The sequence below is a fragment of the Phascolarctos cinereus genome, unplaced genomic scaffold (genome assembly GCF_003287225.1).
Source record: "Phascolarctos cinereus isolate Bilbo 61053 unplaced genomic scaffold, phaCin_HiC Scaffold_2;HRSCAF=192, whole genome shotgun sequence".
In the NCBI taxonomy this organism is placed as follows: domain Eukaryota; kingdom Metazoa; phylum Chordata; class Mammalia; order Diprotodontia; family Phascolarctidae; genus Phascolarctos; species Phascolarctos cinereus.
In genome coordinates, this window is record NW_027555625.1 from 156,285,834 (window position 1) to 156,302,588 (window position 16,755).

General features: G+C 37.6%; 1 protein-coding gene across 6 annotated transcripts in view; it reads right to left on the reverse strand.

Moving 5' to 3' along the window:
- Positions 1-15,349, reverse strand: part of KIZ (kizuna centrosomal protein) — a 212,402-nt gene extending 197,053 nt beyond the window's left edge. For 4 of the 6 annotated variants that reach the window (XM_020986896.2, XM_020986877.2, XM_020986887.2 and 1 more), the window contains exons 1-2: positions 15,196-15,349; positions 630-692 (exon numbers count right to left, since the gene is read on the reverse strand). In XM_020986896.2, coding sequence (XP_020842555.1) covers positions 630-692; positions 15,196-15,281 — 149 coding nt within the window. In that variant the 5' untranslated portion in view covers positions 15,282-15,349. The remainder of the gene's footprint in view (positions 1-629; positions 693-15,195) is intronic. The other 2 variants (XM_078149699.1, XM_020986871.2) reach the window with 2 other exon arrangements.
- Between the last annotated feature and the right edge of the window lie 1,406 nt (positions 15,350-16,755).

Here is a 16,755-nt window from a genome sequence, read left to right on the forward strand (position 1 = left end):
TTTGCTGGGTAAGATTCTCTCATTATTCACTTATGATTTTGACATGAGGTTTCATTTTAATACTATTTCATAAAAAAGTTTTTATAAGTAAAAGTCAAACATTCTCAAAGTAGATCTCAAAATGCATAAATTCTAATACTAAGAATGTGTTCTACAAATTTATTTGCTAACTATAAATTGTGCATGCAATCATATCACTTTTCATAATTACTCTCACGCATCAATGAACAAACAGATGTCAGATGATCTTGGTGCAGCAACTTGGTTGAAGATCAAGTAAGAAAATCATGCATTAACCATCATACCGGCTATTTCTTTACTCCAAAAGGAGTAAATAGTGCCTTTTTCTGACAGCGTATGACAAAAAAAGTGGAAATCACACAACAAAGACATAATGAAAAGAATGTAATTTTCATTTTGTTTTAATTTTTCCAAGCAAATCCACTTAAATAATACATTTTATAATTTTTACATCATAAAAAAAGAATAGCAAAGGTACTATGAAAACACATGCTGTACAATGATATTTGAAAATATGTAATATTTTAAGCTACATAGTAGCTTATGTAATATATATCTAATAACAGGTATAAGTTATATTAAAAACTATTGTCACTATTATTACTTACCTACATAGATCAGATTGGGAATACTCATAAAGTTTTCTTTCCAAATCTAATCTCTTCTTTTCACTGCAGTATTAAAAGAAAATGCTTCATAAGTAAATTAGCAACAAAATTAATATGCAAGATTTGTAAAAGGGTCTAGCTTATAAACATGCCTCTGCAACAGTTTGTGGTGCCCATGTTTAATAATAAAATTAACTAACATTTATATAGCACTTTAAAAGTTTTACAATGTGCGTTCCTCACAGCAAGCCTGCAAGGTAGGTACTGTATTATTATTCCAGTTTTGTTGATAGGAAAACTGAGACTCAGAAAGGCTAAGTGATTTACTCAGAATCACAGCTTAGAAGACAAATGTTAGAACTGCATCTTTGCATAAGGTCTCCTGGCTCCAAATTCAGAGCTTCTCACTGCCTCCATCCAAGCAACAGATATACTCAGAGGTCAACAGGGATGTCAGATATGTAAAAGGACAAAAATTAGAAAAAGGAAGGATTCCCAAAGCAAATATAGAAACAGCAAAAGGAAAGGGTACATCCCAGGAATCTTTGGAAAAGACTTTTTCACAGTAGATTTTCATGAAAACAAAAGAGAAACAGAGAAGAAATATTTAAATGTAAGGCCAAGATAACATTTTCTGCACATACTAATCTAACTTGCCTTTTGACATTATGGACAGGATTACAGTGGGGGTACAAAGAAAAACTTAATTCTGGGCTTAACGCAGGCCAGATCTCAGATGAGTTTGGCCCCACTGGCTAGAATTCAAACTAGTTTTCCTATCAGTATTTTAACTCCCTCAAATTTGTCTTACTATTTTTTCAATAATGCCTTTATCTCACTGTTCTTTACTATTTCCCAGTAACAAATATAAACAAACAAGAACAGTGAAATACAAACTAGGGAGGAAATAAAGTGAATCACAGAATACAATTTAAATGTGAATAGTCTGATTGGTGTCAGAAGTCTGATTGGTGAGTGAAGTATCTTAACTAACCACAACTAGCCCACCTAAGGCTGCAATTAAGAAGCTTTTTTGTGAAATAAAAATTCAAATATCTCAAAGATTTTACCTTACGGGGAGAAAACTGGCAAAGACAAAATATTCAAGGAACTAAAGTCTATAACAGTATAAGTGGAGAATATTGCATATGTTAGTTTTGCTGAACTTTTTTTCCCTCTTTTTATTCTCTAAGTGATGGCTCCCTTGGAGAGATTAAGGAAGACAGGAGCAAATGGAAGGAATTAAAAACAAAAACATCAATAAAAATGTTTTTTAAGATGTTCTTTAAAATTAGCTAGTTTTACTAGCTAGCAATGATGGTCTCATTGGAAACAGAAGTTCAGGTTTATATTAAGTGAGAAAGATACAAAATGGACCACAACAGTTACTAAATATTTTTAGGGTTTTAATATTTTCATTAGATACACTGCCTGATTTCTTTAAGATTTATTCTTTTTTTTGGCTGTGGTAAAGTGTTGGGTTTTTTCCCCTTATGGCTGGACCACCATCTTGACTGAAATTTTCTTCAATCTTGGTTTTATTTTTTATTTATGGTCATAAGTCATATTATTTAAGTTGAAGAACAGGTTATGGGGGGGGGGGAACGACACACATTCATAACAGAGAGTCCAAGGTGGAGCCCTAGGGGAGAGAGAAGAAGGGAGAAGACAGGGAGACGAGAGCCTCTCCTCCGTCCCTGCTCTAGACGGGATTGATCCTGATTTCTGAGCCTTGGTCCAGGGTACACAATGAAGCACACAATAAGATGAGGTTCCAGAGGCTACAGATTTAGGAAACAACAAAGGGTGGCCAAAGTTACACATCCAACCAGAGGCGGGGGGCTGGGATTCTCCTTGGATCAGCAGCACCGCTTCCTTTTGGGAATTGAAGCATAGTGATAAATTCCATCCCACTTATTTCAGCTCTTAAGAAACATTCTTGTAGTTAAAGTGTTTGTGCTAAAGAATTCCTTTATCTCCTCTAACTTCTAGTACTTTGCTTCTAGTTTCTTTGAATATGCATCCAACTAGTAAGCTGCCAGCTCAAGAGCTGCTATTTGCTCCTCAATTAAAGTGATCTGATTTAGATAAGGCTGAAGTGCTGTATATTTCTGGTTTAAGTCCTTTATGTTTCTACTTATGTTTACTGCAAGATCTTTCATTTCTAGATACTTCAAGCTAGTCAGTTTGTTGATATTTTCCAGAAGTTTATAGTCTTCACTGGTGGCTGTCAGCTTGCTTGTCAGGTACAGGGCAATTTTGGAGAACATGTCTTGGCACAGCCCCGAGATGTCTGCCTTGGCAGGCTCCGTGGCCTCTTGGGCCTTCTCCACCATGGCATCATCTAGGCTGGTTAAGGTAAGACGAAGAAAGGCTGGAGGGAAGGACTGTGATGGGGGAAGGGGGGGGAAGAAGAGGGTTAAAAAGGGCCAGTCTTGGTTTTCGCAACCCAATATAATCCCAGGTTTTTCCTTTCAAAACTATTCATCTAATACCTGTCTTGGAGACACTTTATTTTCATCTCATCCACTGTTTGTGCCTGTTATCTACAAGGGCTTTGTCTTGGATCCTCAGTTCTATTTCCTTTAAATTCTTTATATAGTAGTTTCCTAGTCTTTGTGACTTTGATTACTACCATTCACACAACAGAATTTTAATTTAAGTTCAAGATTGATTTTGGAATATTCCTAAACCTGTGGACATTATGTCCAGAACCAAAAGGAATTTCAGTCTGTTTTCATGTTTTATTTTTCCCCTTAGTATTGTATTCAGAATTTTACACTTCAAGAGAATGATGGAATTAATTCAAGATTCACTAACCAAAACTATAAGGAAACTTCTAGTGACCTAGAAAATTCTATGGAAATGTATTCTCTTTATGTTGATGCTTAAATAAAGTACTATGAAATAAGTCATATCCATTAATTAATCCATCCATTACTTTCATTACTATTCAGCCCCTTCTGTTCAATTCCAGTATTCCACTGAATTGTGACATGGAGAACTGGGAAAGGTTCAGAGAAAAAATACAAAAATTATTAACCTTTCATGATAGAAAAAGTTAAAGGAGTCACAAAGTTATTCATCTGAACAAAAGGCTAAAAATAATGGCCTTTAAGAATAATAATAATAATAGAGAGATAGTTGTGGCATAGTAGACAGTGTTGACCTCAGAGTCAGGAAGAACTGGCTTAAAAAACTGGCTATTTCTGAAATAGACTGGTTAACTGCAAGATTTGGGGACATGTCACTTAATCTCTCAGTGCCCCATGCAATTCTCAAATCCAAATTTCCTAAACTTTTTTACTTCATGGACCCTTTCGGTAGTCTGGTAAAGCCTAATGATTCCTGTTAAAAAAAAATGTTTTTAAATGCACAAAATAAAATAGATGGAATTACAAAAGATATTTTAATAAACAAGCTTACAAACTCCAGATACATAGTTCAGTGGTGTCAAACTCAAATAGAAACACGCCACTGGCCAGTATATAAGAAACATTATGGATTCATATTAACATAGAAAATCACATACTAACATTATTTATGATTTACTGCATTTTTGCTTAATTTGTTAAATATTTCTCAATTACATTTTAATCTGGTTCACTGTACTTAGTAGTGTTGTGGGCCCACTGTTTGACATCTCTGTTCTATGGTAAAAATTTCAGACCAGGTGCCAATCTATACTGATATTTTCTCACCAGGAGTTCCCTACAAAGTAATCCCATGCCCGGTCCAAATAAGAGATGACATTTATATAGCATTTTAAGGTCCGCAAAATACTTTACAAAGAATATCACATTTGATCAACATTCCAAGGTAGATGCAATTATCATCCCTAATTTCAGAAGAGGAAATGAAGACCTGCCCAAGATCATGTCTAAGGTGGAATCCAAACCCAAATCTTCTTAACTCCAAATCTGGTGCTCTTTCCAGGATGCCATTTTGCTTCAAATGTTCACTTCAACACAGCAAGTGTTTATTATGCATCTACTGTGTGCTAAGTCCTATGACAGCCTTTAGATACAAATACATAAAGAGCTCTTATTCTCTCAATCTCTACTAAAGACAAAGCAAGAGAAAATGGGCTTGATATTTAATAAAATATTTGGGTATAAGAAATAAACCTCACTAAAAGGACTACTTAATATAATAATGAATGCCAAAGATAGCTGCCTTCCCTGTTTTCCTCTACTGGACCAATACCAGAAGTCCTCAAACTCTCCCTACTCCCATCAACATAACACTCAGACTCACTGGGCTCCACAACAGTACCCCATTCTCCAAAGAACAAAACCTTTGTCCCCTTCCAAAGGTTTCACTCTGGCCTAGAACCACACAAACCCAACCAATATAGGCTGACTAGACTGGGCTTCTTTCCCCAAACAGAGAAAGATGGGGGAGGGAGGTGCAATTGGGGTAGAGGTGGGAGGGTAGGAAATACAGAAATGGAATAACAAATGAATTGATAGCTACAGCTCCTAAAACCAAAGGAGTCTCAACCCTTATATTTATCCTTAGTCTGCATATTATTGGTATAATCAAATGTGTGTGGGGTTTATATATCATAACTGGCACATATGTAAAAGGCTCTAACTCCCTTTCTCGTTCTAAATATAAAAAAAAATGCTAGTCTCAGACACCTTTGGCTACTTAGAATTAACCTGCAGCTCTAGGAAGCACTAAATTCCTGGTTGCAGGTTTGGCCTTACTTCTTACATGCCTAACAAAATTGAAACTCAAAAGTATGAGTAAAGTGCTACTACTGTACTTTTTACATGAGAGAATGCCATTGATGGCTTAATATGCTATTAATAAAATTTACAACTTCATCAGAAGAATGTATGGCTATAATCTTATGATTCTTTAATGAAACAGTATACCAACTCACATCAAAAAGGAAGAGACAGCAGTTCCTCTCATAATTACAGAATTTCAGAGTTGGAGCAGACCTCATCTAATCCAAGTCATACTGAATAAGAAACCCCAACACCATGCCTAACAAATGATTATTCAGTCTTTACTTGAAAACCTCAAATTAAGTGAACAAGCTACCAACAGATTCCTTTCCATATTTAAATAGTTCTTTGTTATATTAATATACCAAGTTTCCCCTTATGTCAAACTCAAAATTTCATCTTTGCAGCTTCTATCTATTGCTCCTAGTCCTTCCACGGAAGGTTAATTTCTCTCTTCCACATGACAGTCTTTCAAGTACTTGTACACAGCAATCATGTTCTCTCCTAAATATTCCCTGTTTCTTTTTTTTAAATTAATTTATTTATTTTTAGTATTCAAAATTCATTTCCACAAGATTTTGAGCTCCAAATTTTCTCCCCATCTCACCCCTCCCAAGACTGCATGCATTCTGAATACCCCTTCCCCTAATCTGCCCTCCTTTCCATCACCCCTCACCTTTCTCTTATCCCCTTCCCCTTCTATTTTCCTGTAGGACAGGATAGATTTCTATACCCATTTGCCTGTATATCTTATTTCCCAGTTACATGTAAAAACAATTTTTTCATTTGTTTTTAAAGCTGCTTTGGGTTCCAAATTCTCTCCCTTCTTCCCTCCCCACCCACCCTCACTGAGATGGCAAGCAACTCAAAACAGGGTACGCATGCGTAGTCATGAAAAACACTTCCATAGGAGTTATATTGCGAAAAACGAATCCACCAATCGCCTCCCAAAAGAGATCCCAAAATGAAAACTCCAAGGAATATCTGAGCCAAATTCCAGAATTATCAGGGCAAGGAGAAAATATTACAAGCAGTCAGAAAGAAACAATTTAAATACTGTGGAACCACAGTCTAGATTGTGCAGGACCTAGCAGCTTTTACATTAAAAGATCAGAAGGCATGGAATATGATATTATGGAAGACAAAGAAGCTTGTATTGCAACCAAGAATCAACTATCCAGCAAAACAGGGGAGGAGATAGACATTCAACAAAATAGGGGACTTCCAAACTTTCATGATGAAAAAACCAAAGCTGAACAGAGTATTTTAAAATACAAGACTCAAGAGAAGCATAAAAAGGTAAACAGGAAATGAAAAAAAAAACCCACATGTTATTCAATAAGGCTAAACTGTTTACACCCCTACATGGGAAGATAACACTTGTTACTCTCGAGAATTGTATCTTTATTATGACATTTAGAAAGGGTATACATAGATAGAGGGTGTGGATATAAGTTGGCTTTGATGTAGTGATTAAAAAAAATCATTAATTAAGAGGTGAAAAAAAGGATTATAATGGGAGAAGAAGAAAGGAGGAGGCAGAAAAGGGTAAATTACATGAAGAGGTACAAAGACCTATTACAGTAGAGGGAAAGAAGGGAGGGAGGGAGGCGAGCATTGTTTGAACCTTACTTTGATTTGGCTCAAAGAGGGAATAATATACACACCCAACTGCATATAGAAATCTGTCTTACTCTGTATGAAATAGAAGGGGAAATGGGAAAGAAAAGAAAGAGGGTGGATAGAAGGGAGGGAAGAAGTAGTAAGGGAAAAGGGGAAAGAAAAGGAAAGGGGGCTGATAGAAGGGAGGTCAGAAGCAAAACCTTGGTGAGGAGGGAAAGGGAGAAAGGAGACAGAAAAGTATAAACAGGAGGGAAATAGAATGGAGGGAAAGATACAATTAGTAATTATAACTGTGAATGTGAATAGGATGAATTCTCCCATAAAACGGAAGCAGATAGCAGACTAGATTAAAAACTATAATCCTACAATACACTATTTACAAGAAATACATATGAAGCAGAGAGATACACACAGAGTAAAGGTAAAAGGCTGGAGCAGAATATAGTCTGCTTCAGCTGAAGTAAAAAAAAATAGGGGTAGCAATCTTGATCTCAGACAAAGTAAAAGCAAAAATCTAATTAAAAGAGATAAGGAAGGAAAGTACATCCTGCTAAAAGGTACATAGACAAGGAAGTAATATAAATACTAAACCTATATGTACCAAGTGGTATAGCATCCAAATTCTTAGAGGAGAAGTTAAGTGAGTTACACGTAGAAATAGAAAGCAAAACTATACTAGTGGGAGAACCTCAATCTCCCCCTCTCAGAGCTAGATAAATCTCACCACAAAATAAACAAGAAAGAAATTAAGGAGGTGAATAGAATTTTAGAAGAATAAGATATGGTAGACCTCTGGGAAAAAAATGAATGAGGACAGAAAGGAACATACCTTTTTCTCAGTGGTACATGGCACCTACACAAAAACTGACCATGTACTTGGGCATAAAAACCTCCCAATCCCACATAGAAAGGCAGAAATATTAAACGCATCCTTTTCAGATCATGATGCAATGAATATTACATGTAATAAAGGGCCACGGAAAGACAAACTAAAAATTAATTGGAAACTAAATAATGTCATCCTAAAGAATGAGTGGGTCAAACAACAAATCATACAAACAATCAATAACTTCATGCAAGAGAATGACAATAATGAGACAACATATGAAAACTTATGGGATGCAGCCAAAGCAGTTCTTGGGGGAAATTTTATATCTCTAAATGCTTACATAAATAAAATAAAGAGAAGATCAATGAATTAGGTGTGCAAATATGAAAGCTAGAAAAAGAACAAATTAAAAAGCCCCAATTAAATATCAAATTGGAAATTCTGAAAATCAAAGGAGATTAATAAAATTGAAATTCTGAAAACTATCGAACTAGTAAATAAAACAAAGAATTGGTTTTATGAAAAAAAACAATAAAATAGATAAACCTTTGGTTAATTTGATTTTTAAAAAAGGAAGAAGAAAACCAGTATCAAAAATGAAAAGTGTGAATTCACCACCAATGAAGAGGAAATTAAAAGAATAATTAGGAGCTATTCTGCCCAACTGTATGCTAATAAGTATGACAATATAAGTGAAATGGATGAATATTTACAAAAATATAAACTGCCCAGATTAACATAAGAGGAAATAAAATGCTTAACCCCATTTCAGAGAAAGAAATTAAACAAGCCATCAATGAACTCCCCAAGAAAAAATCTTCAGGGCCAGATGGATTTACAAGTAATTTCAACCAAACATTTAAAGAACAATTAGGTCCAATACTACATAAACAATTTGGAAAAATAGGCAAAGAAGGGGTCCTACCAAATTCTTTTTATGATACAAATATGGTTCTGATACCTAAACCAGGAAGAGTCAAAACAGAGAAAGAAAATTGTAGATCAATTTCCCTAACAAATATAGGTACAAAAATTTTAAATAAAATATTAGTAAAGAAATTACAGCAACTTATTATGAGGATAGTACACTAGGGCCAAGCAGGATTTATGCCAGGAATGTAGGGTTGGTTCAATATTAGGAAACCTATCAGCACAACTGACCATATCAATAACAAATTTAACAGAAATCATATGATTATCTAAACAGATACAGAAAAAGCTTTGGACAAAATACAATACCCATTTAAGAAACACTAGAGAGCATCAATGGAGTTTTCCTTAAAATGATAAGTAGCATCTATCTAAATCAGTAAGCACTGTACATAATGTGGAGAAGGTAAAAGCATTTTTAATAAGCTGGGGTGAAACAAAGATGTCCATTATCACCACTGTTATTCAATATTGTACTAGAAATGTTAGCTTTAGCAGTAAGAGAAGAAAAAGAAATTGAAGGAATTAGAAGAGAAAATGAAGAAACAAAGCTATCACTCTTTGCAGATGATGTGATGATATACTTACAGAATCTTAGAGAATCAACTAAAAAACTACTTGAAATAATTAACAACTTTAGCAAAGCTGCAGGATATAAAATAAATCCACATAAATCATCGGTCTTTCTATATATTACTAACAAAGCCCGGCAGCAAGAGATAGAGAAATTCCGTTTAAAGTAACTGTAGACATTATAAGATATTTGGGAGTCTACCTGCTGAGACAAACCCAGGAACTATATGAACACAATTACAAAACACTTTTCACACAAAGTCAGATCTAAATAACTGGAAAAACATCAGTTGTTCACATGTAGGCCAAGCTAATACAATGAAAATGACAATTCTACCTAAATTAATTTACTTATTTAGAGCCATACCAGTCAAACTACCAAAAATTATTTTATAGAACTAGAAAAATAATAAGAAAATTAATCTGGAAGAACAAAAGGTCAAGAATATCAAGGGAATTAATGAAAAGAAACACAAGGGAAGGTGGCCTAGCTGTAATAGATCTAAAACTGTATAATAAGGTAGCAATCATCAAAATTATTTGATACTGGCTAAGAAATAGAGTATTGGATCAATAGAATAGATTATGTACACAAGACACAGTAGTCAATGACTATGGTTCTCTACTGTGTGATAAACCCAAAGACTAGCTTCTGGGATAAGAACTCACTATTTGACAAAAACTGCTGGGAAAAATGGAAAATAGTATGGCAGAAACTAGGCATAGACCAAAATCTTATACCATATAGCAAGATAAGATCAAAATAGGTACATGATTTAGACATAAAAGGTGAAACTATATAAGTAAATTAGGCAAACAAGGAATAGTTTACCTGTCAGGTCTATGGTGAATGGAAGAATTTATGACCCAAACAAAAGATAAAGAATATTATGAAATGCAAAATGGATAATTTTGATTACATTAAATTAAAAAAGGTTTGGCACAAACACAACCAATGCAAGCAGGATTAGAAGGGAAACAGGAAGTTGGGAAACAATTCTTACAACCAGTGTCTCTGGTTGTAAAACATATAGAGAAATTATTCAAATTTATAAGAATACAAGTCATTCCCCAATTGATAAATAATCAAAGGATAGGAAGAGACAGTTTTCAGATACAGAAATGAGTCAAATTTGTAAGAATACAAGTCATTTCCCAATTGATAAATGGTCAAAGGATATGAATAGGCAGTTTTCAGATGAAAATATTAAAGCTATCTATAGTCATTTGAAAAAATCTCTATAGCATTATTGATTAGAGAAATGCAAATTAAAACAACTCTAAAGTACCATATCACACCTATCAGATTACCTAACATGAAAAAACAGGAAAATGATAAATGTTGGAGATGTGGGAAAATTGGAACATTAATGCATTATGATCCAACCATTCTGGAAAGCAATTTGGAACCATACCCAAAGGGTTATAAAACTGTGCATACCCTTTGATCCAGCAATACCACTACTAGGTCTGTATCTCAAAGAGATCATAAAAATGAGAAAATATGTATAGCAGCCCTTTTTGTGGTGGCAAAGAATTGGAAATTGAGGGGATGCCCCATCAGTTGGGAAATGGCTGAACAAGTTGTGGTATATGAATGTAACGAAATACTATTGTGCTGTAAAAAATGATGAGGAGGCATATTTCAGAAAAACCTGGAAAGACTTGAATGAACTGATGCCAAGTGAACTGAGCAGAACCAGAACATTGTACACAGTAACAGCAACACTGCAGGATGACCAATCTTGATAGACTTGGCTCTTCTCAGCAATGCAATGATGTAAGTCAATTCCAAAAGACTCATGATGGAAAATGTTATCCACAACCAGAGAAAGAACTAAGGAGTCTGAGTGCAAATCAAAGCATGCTATTTTCTTTTTTTTTCTTTCTCATGGTTTTCCCCTTTTGTTCTGATTCTTTTTTCACAACATGACTAATTTAAAATGACTATACATGTATAGCCTATATCAGATTGCATATCATCTTGGAGAGGGAGAGGGGAGAAATTGGAACTCAATTAGAATTCAAAATCTTATAAAAGTGAATGTTGAAAACTAAAAAAAAGTATATTTTTAAAAAGAAAAAAAAACAATGGATGTAATATATTAGAAAGAACATCAAATTATACTCAGAAAACTTTGCCACTTTCTAGCTGTTTGAGCTTTATCAAATCACCTAAATTTGCAAAGTCATCAATAAGTGTTTATTAAGTGCTCAGTATGTACTAGCTACTTAATAATTTTTTGACTTGCTTAACTTAGCAAGTTTGTGTGAAGCCTCAGTATTTTCATATATAAAATGGGGATAATATGTCCTTCCTTTTTTCTAATCAGTATAGAAAGATGATATTGTTAAAGCTACTTTGCAAAACATGAATATATATATATATGCAATTGAATATTATGCAATGAATACATGTAATAACATCATACATATAAAGATATATGTAGAACTATATAGTAAAAAAAAAAGGAAGGGCTTTGGCCACAGTAGCCAAGCAGTGCCCTTCCATTTGCTCATAACATCCTCTATAATGGCAGTACTCTCACCCCAACTAACCACAATATAAGCCACAAGGCCATCTCTCATCCCAGTCTGCCAAGACTTTGCCAAATGTTGTTGTCATTGCTCTAAAATTAGCACCTTCTTACTTCAATGTTGGAATAAAATGAAGGACTCAGAAATCACTGAAAACTGAATGGAGGAAGTTTACTTTGTCCTAACATAGCAAAGATATGCAACAAGGTTACAGTGGTATTTAGATTCTGTGGACTCAGCCCCACTCATATCTATCTGCAAACTTCTCTGGTCAGTTGGTCATCAGGGTTCTTCTAACAAAAATATTGACTCAAGTGGTGTTGGGCACCCACTAAATCTGAGCAGCAGCAAGTACATGGGGTTGGAACCTTTTATGGGTACATCAGGGATACTGGGGCTAATCAGGTTGTGCGTGGGAAAGACAGTTGTGTCAGGGTCAAGGAAGCTGTATCAGAAAACCACTGTTCCTATGATATAGCAGGTACCCCTCAATTTACCTTCAACCTATGACTAAAAACTGTGTGGGGGCCATCTCCAGTCATCCTGATCTATATCTTGCCACTGGACCCAGATGGCTCCAGATGAGAGAGTGAGGCTGGTGACTTTGCACAGCCCTCCCTCACTTAAATCCAATTCACAACAACAACTGCATAGTGAGAAATAAAGCTGCCAGTTGGCATTTGTTCCTATTTTGGTGCCCTGCTATGAATTGGGGACCTCTTCTTGCCCTGGTGCACAGCCTCTCTCTTATGTTGGAGTGCTTATAGTGTGCTCCCTGGCCAGACCCCTTCCCCAGTGTCCACAGACTTTTCTGTCTCCCTATGCCACCCATGAGCAGGAAAAATGACTTACTGCGAATTTTTCTTGGATTTCCCCATCAAGATTCTGACTAGTGTTGTCTAGATCTATTTGAAGGAGAGTTCTTTTTTTTGGGGGGGGGAGGACAGGTGAGAAGTAGAGGAGCACTCTCTGTACTTCTGTATTCCTCATATACTCCCTGACGTGGAAAGTGAGACACCAACAAACTTTAGTTCTAAAAATACTACTTTCTCTAGACTATAAAATATGCACTAAAATTTGTCAGTTCAGAATTCAGAATCATAAAGTTAACTGGCTGACATCCTTAGAGATAGACACTGGTCAAGTTTTTGTCTTTTTGTTGCCAAAGCCTAACATAGTCCATGGATCACAGCAGGTGCTTAATAAATGCTTGATTGATAAATATAAACAAACCACCCTTGTGCAAATAATGAATATACTACTATAATAGGAAAATGAAAAGTATTTCCCAGGTACTGAAAAAAAGTGCTGTGTTATGTCTTTATTAATTACATAAAATAACAGAATATAGTCATGCTGATATCAGGTTAATTGATTTCTCTGGATGACAGGAAAACTACCTTAGGTAGATAAAAACTGTGTAGAGGTAAGGCAAAAGTTTGCCAATTATTTTTTGCAAATAACTAAGCTACTGACTGACCCATACAGGTTGCTACTGGACATTATTGCTATATGGTATGTTCAAAAACTAGGTTAGAACTTTCTAAATGTACTTTTTTCAGGAAAAAGTAATTTTATTTAAATTTTATCAACCCTTTCTAACTTTTCCTCATGTAGAGTTATTTTTAAGCCTTTTAACTGCATATACTATTTCTCTGGTACCCAGAATCACAGTCCAGTATCTTTTTCAATACTTCATAGATTTTTTTGTTCAGGCATCCAAAAGCTGGCCTTCCCACTGGCTGGCCAATTGCTATTACTTTCATTTTCAATTACTTTTGCAGCAAAGGTAAGCTATAGAAATTGTTTTGGAATGTGTAGTACTTTTTTTTTTAAACTTTAAGTAACAAATTTTCATCCTATTAAAATCAGATGTTTCCAAAAGGTTCCTCACTTCAACTCTGACAAAAGGCATTCTGGAAAAGCTTTAGTTTTCTTAATTTATGTAATCCTTCACTGAAAATCTTTTCTGGATCTCAACCACTTCTCTTCTTACCCACTCCCCCAGTAACATGCAAATATACACACCTGTACTCTAAAAATGTCATCCTTATCTCAACCCAAATGGACATTTAAAGATAGAAATTTTAAAGGAGGTAAAATAGAAAAATCTGTTTCATGTGAAATTGTACTGTATTGTAATTGAAGCTGACACAAGACAGCAAAATCTCCCAGGACAGCAGCAACTTCTTGGCTCTAAGACAAGGGTTCTTAACCTTTTTTGCATCATGAACTGGGCAGTCTGACGAACCGTACAGCCCCCTTCTCAGAAAAATGCTTTTAAATGCATGAAGTAAAATACATAGGATTATAAAGAAAACCAAAGGTTAGTGAAAATAATGACGAATTTTTTTCCTTCCAAGTTCTGCCACTCCCTGAAATCTGTCCATGGACCCCAGGTTAAGATCGTCTATCTTGGGAAATACAGTGCCTTTCCTCTAGAATTAAGGGTCACTGACGTCTAAGTAAGGTGAGTTTAAGGCTGATCATTATAGGATTGCTTTTGCCCCAACCAACTCCCCAATGATAAGGGCGGAGAGGGAAAGGAAGGAGAGGGAAGAGAGGTAAAGAGGTAGGGAGATGAAGGGCAGGGAAGAGAAGGAGAAAAGGAAAAACGACGAGAAGGAAAAGGAAGGAGAAAGAGAAGGGAGAAGAGGGATGAAGGAAAGGGGAAAGGAAAGAAGTGAGAGAGAAGGGACAGAGAAATGGAAAAGTAAAGAAGGAAGGGAAGGCGATGGGAAAGAAGGAAAGGAAAAAAGGGAGGAAAAAGAGGGTAGTGAGAAGGGGAGAAAGGGAAGAGTTAGGAAAAGGAAGGAAAGGGAATGAGAAAGGAAGAAAAGAGAAGATAGACAAAAAAGAAAAGGAAAAGAGGAAAAGAAAGGGATGAAGGAAGAAAAGACGAAGGGGAAAGGAAGGGAAGGAGAAAAAAGAAGAGAAAGAATATGGAGAAGAAAAGGGAAAAAGAGAGTTAAGAGGGGAAATGGGAGGGTAGGGGGGAAATGGGAGGGTAAGGGGAAAGAGGAAGAAAAAATGAAGGAAGAGAAGGAAAGAGGAGGAGGAAGGAAAGGGCGAAGGGGGAAAGAGGAAAGGGGAAGGGAAAAAGCAGAAGGAAAGGAAAGGGGGAAGGGAAGAGGGAAGGGCAGAGGCAAGAGAAGGGGCGGCCGCTCTCGCTCGCAGGCCAGCCGCGCGCAGCAGCCACCGCCCCCGGCTTGGCCACTGAGAGCGGACGAGGGACGCCCCGCGCTAAGACACCACCCCTAGCCCGGGAAGGGGCGGTCTCGAGGACCTCGACCACCCCGGCCCCGCCCCCGGCCTTGGCCCCGGCCCCCCCTACCTGTCCCTCAGCGCGCCCTGGAGGCGGCCCAGCTTCTCGTAGTAGTCGGGGCCCGGAAAGGGGCCCCGCGCCGAGCCCTGCGCCATGGCGCGCGCCCCCGCCGCGCCGAGTCCGCCTGCGTTACCGGGAGAGCCTAAGCGACCGCCCCGGCATGCTCTGCGGCACAGCTAGTCCCTCCCTCCCGCGCGGGAGGGGGCCGGGGGCGTGGGGGGTGGTGCTAGGCTACTACAGGCAGGGCTGGGGGACGCAGCAGCTTCCTGAGCTCTAACCCCGCGCCTCCCTTCCCAGGAGCAGGAGCGGAGCCGGGGCTGTGGATGAACTGCCCCTCTGCTGTCTACTTTGTCTTGTGCATCTCATGTTCAGCTTGTCCACACACGTGAAAGTGGAGTGGGAGCGAGGGGGGGGACACTGCCGTCAGCATTGCACCGTGCTGTCTTGGGGCCAAGCCACCACTCTTGGTCTACTTGACCCCAGAAGGCAGAACCGCCGGCCTACTTGCTGTTCCTCAATTGCCCAGCCCTGGCCATTTTCTCTGGCTGTCCCCCACGGCCTGGAAAGCCCTCCCTCTTCATCTCTGCTTTCCCGGCATCCCTGGTTTCCTTCCAGTCCCAGCTAAAATCTCACCTTCTACTAGAAGTCTTTCCTAAGCTGCCTTCACTCTTTTCTTTATTTCCATTTTCTCTTGTATATATATAGCTTGCTTGTACGTAGTTGTTTGCAGCCATTAGGCTGTGAACTTGAGCAAGGACTGCCTTTTGTTTTTCTTTGTAGTGCCTGGCACGTAGGTACTCAATAAATGCTTTTTGACTGATCAGTGAGTGAGTACAGAAATCCATCTTAAGGCCAGATCTACATAGTAGCAATTACCCTGATAATTCAGGGTTGTGATTTGTGGTTGTGGTTGTGGTTTGTTCTCTTTCTGGAAAAGGACCTTGACATCAGGGAGATGATGGTTTACTTGCAATTGACTTTGATTTGAGTGCAGGGTCACCAGCCTCACTTTCTCCTCCAGTGCCCTCTGGGTCCAGTGGCCAGATATAGATCAGGACGACTGGAGATGACCCAGGATGCAGTAGTGGGAGACATTGCTTAAAAAGGCTAAAGTCTTTTCAGGTTCTCTTTGAGTGAGGCAGCACCCATTCAGTGAATAGGCTTCTTTAATGGGTGGCCTTTTAATAAAAAAAAAAATCAAACTAGGAGGTGAACACCCACAGATTTGCTGGCCGAAAGAAAAACAGTTACTATTTACATTCACTATGAACCAGGAGAGCCCCCCAAAAAAAGTGGTGCTTAGGCAGGGACATATTGTCTAATCAGTGAGATCTAGGGTGAAGTGGGTTTAATGCTTGTTCTTTGAGAAAGTAAGCTAGCCAGTAAACCTCAAGTTAGCCTTCAGCCATCAAAATTTACCTTCATTTGGGCAGAACACTGTCAGGTAAGGGTGTGATGTCCCATTTGAGGAAAGGAGAGAAGAGGAGAGGAGAGGAGAAGACGGGAGGGAATGTTCTGAGTTGCCCAACTGGAACTGGCCAGGTGAACTGACATTTGGGCAGTTCGGAC